This window comes from Coenobita brevimanus, chromosome 58, assembly GCF_032717465.1.
Source record: "Coenobita brevimanus isolate Jiangsu-jjx chromosome 58, ASM3271746v2, whole genome shotgun sequence".
Taxonomy (NCBI): Eukaryota; Metazoa; Arthropoda; class Malacostraca; order Decapoda; family Coenobitidae; genus Coenobita; species Coenobita brevimanus.
The window spans coordinates 2,887,249-2,897,177 of NC_137011.1; the positions used below are offsets into that span (position 1 = coordinate 2,887,249).

At 39.3% G+C, this 9,929-nt stretch overlaps 1 protein-coding gene across 1 annotated transcript in view; it reads right to left on the reverse strand.

The window, feature by feature from the left end:
• The window catches only part of trio (trio Rho guanine nucleotide exchange factor), a 409,269-nt gene that overhangs the window by 395,689 nt on the left and 3,651 nt on the right, over positions 1-9,929 (reverse strand). Inside the window, exons 2-7 of the mRNA XM_080274536.1 lie at positions 8,601-8,782; positions 7,232-7,424; positions 5,500-5,816; positions 5,054-5,159; positions 3,982-4,104; positions 2,696-2,818 (exon numbers count right to left, since the gene is read on the reverse strand). Of these exons, the coding sequence (XP_080130662.1) occupies positions 2,696-2,818; positions 3,982-4,104; positions 5,054-5,159; positions 5,500-5,816; positions 7,232-7,424; positions 8,601-8,782 (1,044 nt within the window). The remainder of the gene's footprint in view (positions 1-2,695; positions 2,819-3,981; positions 4,105-5,053; positions 5,160-5,499; positions 5,817-7,231; positions 7,425-8,600; positions 8,783-9,929) is intronic.

Consider the following 9,929-nt stretch of genomic DNA (forward strand, 5'->3'; position numbering starts at 1 on the left):
ATGCAACAGACAGCAATTTACTGTACTACAATATTTAATTATGTACTGCACATGATGAAGTAATATGAAAGTCAAAGCAGTATGTACAATAGTTCCTCTCAGATTAAAGAGGGCTGTACAGTAATATAATCTAAAATGTGAATAAGTACAATAATTGCAAAATATGACTGGTAAAGCATGAAGGTCTAGTTTCAGCTCCCTCACGTATTTATGGCTGATCCCTAACAGTGAACCTTCTCATTATGATTGCAACTGGCTAGTTAGTTTCAATGATCACTAGAATAAGCAATACACAGTCTAACTGATGTTTTTTCATTCATTGCCAGATGCCATGTATCCCAAACGGGGTGGTCAAAGGCTTAGAGTTAATTGTTTTACAGGGAGGGGCACTAATCCTCCACCAACCCCACTTGACACGTAGGGATATAACTGATGTTGCTGCTGCAAAATGGCAGTAGGTGGCAGGCTACCACTGACCCTAGCAAGTACTGTACTACTGTGCAGGACGCAATCTCTTCAATCTTGGTAACTACAATCCTTTTACCCTTTTACCTTAACTTGTACTAGATTTCTTCCTTATGCAGCTCATTTCATGTAGCTAAATGACAAAATAAAACAGTACTATGACTATACATCCTTACCATTGCACTTCTTTGTAACTAACATCATATTCTAGTGCCAGGTTCCTGTAACAACTCAGTATTCAAGATAATGGCAATTTTAGGCCAAGCTGCATAAATGGGGCACAGTCAAACTATTCCTTTATTTTTTTTATCTTCCAGACAATTTATTAAACTCTGGAAAGGCCTCCTATATTGACGGGGGTTAATAAAAGCTATGCATAACTCCTCCAGTTCAAAAAGTCTCTCCTCAGCTACACAGAGGTGTCCAAAAGCATTTAAGAATAAAATACAACATAACGTGCATCATCACACTGAAGATGCTAAGGCCAGGAACTCAGTCATGAGTTGAAATTCATGCCAAGTATTTCATACATTACTGATCTTATTTGATTTCGCAGAGTTTTTTTTTTTTTTTTTTTTTTTTCCAATAAGTTCCTGCAACTATTGCAGAGTATTTATTTGGTCCTGGTACTTTGTTAAGTTCCCAGTCCTAAATAAGCCATCAGCTGTATCTATCAAGGTCAAACCTTTTAAATTACTTCTGGTTCTGGAAAGGGATGCCTTCATGCATAAGCTCCAACACAGCTGGGTGGCACTGCTACCCAGTTATACAAAACTCTCTCAACTTTCTATCTTCCAAAAGGGAGATGACAGACTGCTGGAGAAGAGTAACTTCATCCTGCAGTCCATTGGGTTCCCAATTCAGATGAACCCTAGGCTACAACTGCCACTACTTCAAAGGGAGACATGATGTTGATTAGACTGACTGACTGACTGATGATGAGCCAATATCTGAGCAGCGATATACATCATGCTACGAGTTTCTCAAGTCCGAGTCCTAATTTCAAAGATGGCCGATGATAGGTAATTATTAAACATTTACCTGATGATACAATACATGCTATATCTTAATAAAAAATCAAAGTACCATCATTATCATCATTCAAATGCCTTTCTTAAGCTCATTTATTTTTTAAAAATAAAGATCTACTCTTTTACACCCAATCACCTTGAAAACTGCACGTCACCACTCCAATGACATTCTATACTAAAGATGTATGGGAATGGATAAATTCATTTATTTAGATAGCACATTTAAAAGTCATGACAGCACCAGTTGCAGATGGCCTTGTGTTGCGAAGTAACTGCCAACATCAATATCATTACTATACTGTCACTGGAAATTCTAGGGGAAAAAAATGTACAGTATGTACACATTATATCTATGGAAGTAAATAGCCCACACCTGATATCTGGAATCTACCTGACTTGCGCTGCCACACGCCACCAATACCACAGTCCCACAGCTGTAAGTTGATATCAAGAAGTCCAGTGTTTGTTGGGTATATAAAATAAATTCTAAGTGGTACTGTATTTTACATATCTTTTTCACTATTCATATAATTTAACTGTTCTTTTAACAGGCTAAAGAGTTAAAAGAAAAATTATATACAGGGAAGAAGAAATGATATTAAAGTGATACCAAGTATTCTGAATCTATACTTCATAATAAAATGAAGAGGAAAGGGTAAACATGAATCAAGTGTATTCACATATCCTAGTGAACAAGCATACCATTCTAAAAACTTTTATTCCACTTCAGTACACCCGCCTTATGTATCAACTCAGTCCATCTATTTACTGAAATACACTGGTGGTACACTGCAAAAGATCACTAAGCTACACGAGCAAAAACAAGTACTCAATTTCAGACAAGGACGAGTTGGGAATATCAATAAAATCAACATTTTTGGACAGGATACAGGTTGATTATGAAAGTGTATGTCAGTGCAGTGAGAGAGGGGAGGGTGAAGGAAGACCCAGGATGATGTGGAGAGGTATATGAGTGAAATGGTGTAGAATGGAGGCAGAGCTACCTGGCAGCAATGGAGAGGGTGGCATGAAGACAATCTGTTCGTCGCCAACCCCTATGGACTCGAGGTGTCTGGATATAAACAGACAATGAAATTCCCAGAAGGCAGATCAAGTGCTAAATAGCCAAAATCCAAGAGAGTGCTTACAACATACTGTGAATAACAATGTGGGAAGCCACAGGGATCAGTTAGACTCACCTGACATGCAACAGTAAACTGGGAGTGAGCCTCCTGGAGATCTTTGGATATTTGGTAAGAATGACCTATTTCTACATAGTTGACTAGGAACTCTTCACGGTTGTGGTACACCCACTCAAACATCTGCAGGGTTAGAAAATTATCAGTGAATCAGTGCAGTAATGAACCTACAAGACAAACATCATCATCTGCAACTCTTACTCCATCTAAGGGTGCAATGAGGTAGAGTCCATAAAGCAGGGAAAAATCCGTACTAAACAATTCCCTTTTTTTTTCATGCCCATTCATTACATATAATTTAGATGAATATTACAGTAAAAATAAAGATGGTGCTGCATTACACACACACACACACACACAAAAAAAAAAAAAAAAAAAAGTCCTGTATCAATTTCAGCAATTTAAAAAAAGTGAAAACAAGAGTAGCAATATCAAAGATTCTGCTAACAAATAAATCTCTTAAATAAATCCTTCAACTGCTCAGCATTTTATCTATACTGCCTACAACTATTTAACCCCCCTTCCTCTAATACCTTTTACCTTCCTTGCTCATCAAAAACTTGCTTACAACAGAACCATTCTCATCTTCCTAACTTTCCCCTCACCTCATCTGGATTAATATACACCTACACCCTCTCCTTCTGGGGGGCATGCATATTATCTCCTGCTTTTTTCAAACTCTAAACAATCATGTCAACTCCCTGCCTTCTAAACTTTCTTAACTCCATCTGTTCTTACACTTCGTATCTTCCACCCTTATCTACACTCCATCTTTCCCTTACCTTTTCAGTAAATCCCAATGCTCGAATCTTCTTCCCTTCCTTCTATATTCCAATCCTTTATCATCTCCACCTCTCCTTATCACTTTCTCAGCACATCCCTATACTTAAAACCCTCTTATCCCCTGCTAATTTCAATCTTTTATCACCTCCTCCCCTCTCCTCCACCCTCGCACTACACTTCTACTTAAAATTCTCCTCTATCTCCGAGCCCTTTACTGCTTCCCCCTATCACCCATCCATACCTTCTTCCAGTTCTAAATCCTCTCTCCATCTCCCTTCATCTTTACAACACATGCCAATATCAAATGCCCCCTCCCACCCACTATCTTCCAGCCCTTCATAATCTCCCCCATTTCCCTGACACCTTTTCTGCATCTTGTTCATCTCCCTCACTTTCTAAACAACACCTTCCAACACACTCTCAAAACATCCTAATACTGAACTTCAAATTCCCCTCCCCTCTCTATCTTCCAGTCCCTTATCACGTCTCTCGCTCGTCCTCACCTTCTCCGCATCCTGTTCAAAGAGCCTGAGTTGGAAGCACTGTTCAAGGCGCATCTTCTTGTGCTGCCAGAGTTGGTGCACGTGCTGTTGGGCATGGTGCACCGACTCCATCAGGCTAAGGATCTGAAATATCATCACCCACATTAGAGGTTCAGTTTAAGCTACATGATGTAAAGATACAGAATAACGCAGTGTGCAAGCCGATACCGCAATAAGGATCTGGAACAACATTCATGTTTGGAATGCTGATGAACTGAAACGTATATAAGCATGTGTAAGCCTACAACATGAATCTGAAACATCATTCACATTTCCGAAGTTGGTTATGACTGCGGATGAAACAAAACATGTGAATCAGTAAGTCTACAAATGAGTGCAAAAGCTTGAAAATTTTCATCCATTAAGCATAAATCAGTAAAAGTACAAATCTGGAACCTAAATACAAGGGAGGGAAAAGGCATGCTGATACAGAATGAAACATGAATCTAAAAAGATAATACCAGTGTGATATACTGTAATTCAAACCTGACTGTGAAACCTTTTAAATCAGTCAGTATTAATGACATTCAAAATCAGTGTGAAAGATGACATTAATCAGTACGTGTGACACTATAATTTAATTAATATGAAAGACTATTTAGGATCTGTGTGAAAGACAATAAATCCATGAGTATGAACCTATAAAGTAATGAAGAAGCATGAAAATATTAACATACCAACCCCAACACTAATAAAATTTGATTTATTCCTGCCTCTGAATCCAGATCCAGTATAACCAGACAAACACTTTTACAGTCTCATACGGTCAATTAATTCTATGTTCTTAATCTGCCCTGTTGCAAAATCTTAACACACATACCTCCACCCACATCAATACAATTTAAGGTGCAGGTACAGTGCAGTCCATACTGTATACCGTACTGAGTAAGAATCCAGCATCCCCCTGAGGGACACTGTATAACTGAGCAGTGGGGTAGACTAGTTATATCAGTGCCAACACAGGAAGGCCTCCCTCTCCAGCAGCAGCAATCAAAGTAAATGCTAGATGGGATAAACAATAAGGAAGATTTACCTGAGGAATACTGTTCTGAAAGTCTGGGTTGTTGAGGATTAAACTGGAGGCACTATCCCGACCCGAGTATCCCGAGTCGTAACCACTGCCCTCATCACAGTTCAGTCTGGAAGTGGGAATCAGGTTAGACTACGATAGTTTCAAGCTTAAATTTGTCATGTGATAAAAAAAACATGAAGCTTAAACTGGCTGCATGATTTAAAAAAATAATAATAATTTCCATTTTAAAAATAACTTTGCAGTGGTGCATGAAAAACTCAAAAGTGAAAGCAAGAGTTAATCCATCCACAACATCAAAACAGAACTTACCTAATCCTCAGTAATTCTTTGCTAGTGTACCTACTGATTCATACATCCACTCCCAGGATACACTATATATTGGTACCACTTTATATGTAAATTATGTAAAACTTCCTCTATTATCTACAGTTCCCTCCAACACTGACCTTTGCAATAACCTCTGGCCCATAAGGTCAAGGTCATGCACAGCACCTCCAGTCATCACTTGCTGGTGCATTTCTTTGTGTCGTTCCATTGCCCGCTTAGCCCCTGCAGCATCCTCAGCAAAGTGACTCTGCTGCAGCTCATCTCGTGCATCCTCCAGCTGGTCCAGGAGCTCGGTGGCCTGCCAGACGAACTCCTCCACCGCCAGACGCAGCTCAATCCAGGTGTTGTGGTCATAGGGCAGAGTGCCATCAAAATCTATGGTCAGCTGCCCTGGGTCTATGGTCTTGGCAAGGCCCTCTACACTGATTAGGTTGGTCTGGGGGTGACATGAGAGAAAAAAATGAATTCTTTACATACATTATAGAGTAAAACAAAAGAAATTAAACTCCATGGAGGTGCAACTTTTATGCTAACTTGGTTCAAATTCTTGTCCTTTTGCAGCTTATTTCAGGTAGCTCAGCAGCAGAAAAATCAATATTAGAGCTACATCCTTTCCAGGGCACTTCTTCATTCTATCTATCTATCTATTGCCAGACACCATAATCCCTTAAGGGGTGGCCATTTGACTGAGTTATTTGTTTTAAGGGGAGGGGCACTAACCCTCCACCAACCCAATTGTTCACACGTAGGGAGCACGTATGGTTTGGTTATATGGTTCATTACTTGCATAATTTTCTATTGTTAATCTCCTGTTAAAGCTCAGCAGTATGATGAGATGGCAATTTTTGGCCAACTTAAGATAAAAATGAATATAGTGAACATGAATCCATGGCTACTACAGGGTTCCTACTACTTATTTAAATCACTGGGTAGATTATTAGCCTAAATACTTAAATCCTACATTACTACTTAAATCTAACATTACTTCTAGAAAGGTTATGCTACACTGGCATGGAATGAATAGAGTGGACGGCTGACAAAAAGTAAAGCATATAGAGGGAAAGTAGATGGAATAATGGAGTGGAAGACCAAAAAGAAAGTGGAAGGATGGAATGCAGGCTTGGAAGGGCAGTAGGGACTATAATTCTTTCACCTTAACTTGAATCAGATTTTAATTCTTTTCTGGAATTCAGTGGCAAACAAAAACAAAGCTACAGCTTAATACTTTCTGAAGCAATTCTCTGTGGCGATCACTATATTCTAGTGTTAATCTATTGCAACAATTCAGTAATTATGATGGAGAGATGGCAATTTTAGGACAATGTAGAGTAAAATGAGACGTGCATACTGATGGGAACTGATATGAGGCTTGGAGCTATTTTTATCAAAGTAACCCTCGATGAACTCTGGCACTGGCAGCAATAAAAAATAAATAAATAAACAAATAAAGAGGCAATGTGGTGTGCTCTGAGTAGGTGAAGAGATACACTTGTGGAGGTGTAAACAAATAAACACAAAATTTTTCTCAAGGACTCTAACCCTTTGAATCTGATGGTGTATATTACTGGTTGCAGTTGTTTCTTGATATGACTAGATGATCTGATGTTGCTTATGAGAGAACCTTAGTTTTTGAGGAATTAATAAAGGCCATACAGTACAGTATCAAACTTTTGCTGTTCAGAAAGTCTCCCCTTAACTGAGTAAAATCATATCATCTGGAGGTAGTAAAAATTAACAATTATTTATCTGATTCAAAGAACTAAATACTGTAGTTTGGAACTCATAACTTACTTGTGTACTGGACTAATTGTATTTCTGAAAATGAAACCCTCAACCATTCTGTCCACACACCTCAAACTTGTACTTGTGACTGCCGATGCTGGTGCGCTGCTTCTGCCAAAAGTTGTCAGGCTTGACGATGTAGACGGAGTGTATGTGTGGGGCGAAGCTCTCGGCCAGCTCCTTCAGGATGGGCTTGACAGTGTTCCAGGTGGACCCTCGCATGTCGATGACCACTGTGAACCCAGCGTCTCTTGCCTCATCACTGCACAAATGGGCAACAATTAGTATAAAAATGCTATCAATGGACTCGAATGAGAGACCACCACCTCTTATATTAACACAGGTATGGAAAGTCTTTCTAAATGATGGAATTTATTTACTGTATACACAGCTGATAAGGAAAAAAAAAAAAGAGAGAGAGAGAAAGAGAAAAAGTGAACCTACAGATAGCAGCTACAGTACAAACACTCCGATCTGAAATGCCTGGTTGAGAGACCTTGTGGAAAGTGAAAAATTCTGGAATGTTGAATCATAATGACGACTAACATGAAAATCATGAAATTAATACACTACAATCAACAAGTGGGATGGCAGAGGGTTAGTGTCCCTCCCTGTACAACTAACTAACAAAGGTAAACAGCCACCCCTTATAGGATCATGGTGTCTCGCTATAGGAAGATTGACAGATTATTAACAGTAAACAGAGTTTAGTACCATGTACAGTGACTCATTTTTTTTTTTGCAGCCAACTGATAAGAAAAACAAATAATGCGATAAGAACTGCGCAAAATGTAAAAATGTGCACACACACACACACACACACACACACACACACACACACACACACACACACACCATTTAGTCAATGTGTCTGAGTTAATCAAAAAAAAATTCCAATGTCTCCCTTTACTAAGGGCCCTCTCAAAAATTTTCCCCCAGCACAATTCAATTAATTTTCATACATTTCACTACAATGTTGTCACTACAGAGCTGAAAAACTATTAAATGTTATTCACCATTGTAATGCATATACTGTATCTAGAATAATTATGTTTGTTTTGCAACGGTAGTGGGCACTAAGCATCAGCTGACGGGCACTCTTCACACACTTCACTCTATTGTAGTAACCTCAGTGCTCAAAAAATACCTTCTTATAAAAAAAAAACACGATTTGCATGCCAAGGAGGCAAAAACTGTGAATGAGACCAAGTGAAGTGAATGGGGCAGAGGGTTGTCCTACCATGTAAAACATGTTCCATACAAAACAATCCACATAAAATAAGGGGTCACTGCACAGTATTAGTGATGAGTCTTCAAATAATCCTGAACTGAAACGTTATGAGAGGTCTCCTGAAGAGTTCAGTAAGTACCTAAGCAGATATCATCTGTATACTGTACTATTAAGGCATCCTGTCATTAAAATAAGCCTCAAACTTACCCTGGGATCTGCATGAGGTACTGAAGAAGCGGCCGGTAGTCCTCATGCTTGAGCCTCTCTCGTCTGGTGGAGGCTGGGAAGGTGAGGATGGGGCCCGGCCGCTGGTCACGCCCCCCGGAGAGGTACGCCACCTTCTCGTGCAGGATGCTCATCACATCCACCGCACGCAGCCCATCTATCCGCTTCGGAACTGTTCAGGGAGGGAAAAAATGTTGTTAGAAGATGGTAACCATATTATCATTGTCATCAACTCATTACATAACTGTTCAGAGGAAACTTCAAAAATGCCACAACTGAAAGAATCCACGGCAGTTTTTACTCCACTTTCGATACTCAACCATATCCTGAAGAAAAATGATCTTAATAGGTCAAGTCCCAACATCTACGTTAAATATTATCACCCGCCACCAGCAAGTACACTCACATTGAAGTGTACGACGATGAAAATGAAGAGTGTGTACGACGATGAAAATGAAGAGTGCTAGTGTGTGATTTTAACCCTGGAGGATGAGACAATGCTGAGTCTAAAAATATTCACATGGCAAAATAATTCAAGCAAAAGGAGAAGAATGGTGTTATTCTTTCAAACCAGGTCATATTTTATTTCATCATTCCTTTCTCCATAATTTTACTCAACTTAGGAAGGGCTGCTCATACTGACGGGGTTACTGGCTGCTATATTTGACCCCTCCAGCTCAGAAAGCCTCCCCGAAGCTAAGTAAAACCGTCTGCAGATAATAAGAAAAAATAAGTGTTCCAATACCAGTTATGTTGAATCTTAAGTTTGGCCGTAACCACTTAACATCCCCTTACACATCCTATCTACCAAATTTAATCCTAATCAAACCAGGCAATCAAAAAATAACACTACACTATGAACTTTGACCTTGACCTCTGCTCTACACCAAAAGTGAATAATTTCTTCCTAGATCAACAGCCAACGTCACGATTTTGATCCAATCTTATCAGGCACTCGTGATGGGATACATTTTGTGGACATACACACGTATATACATACATACAGACTCGATCGCAACAGTTAAGTTACGCCTCGACATCGCTCATCACCGTTGCAACGGGATTGGCGTCATTACTCGATTCATTCCATAAAACAAAGTATTCTATTATATTATTACAGCTACCGTACCGCGCTACAATTTTACTCAACTTCAAAGAGGAATTGGCAGTAAAGATCAGAATGACTCTTCAAGAATCTTCCAAACCAGACATTTTAATTCACCTATCTTTACGGTGCGTGCACCACACAAGAACAGCCTCAATTACGGCGCATTTGACCTTAGACTTTATTGCTTATGTAATTATCGTGCT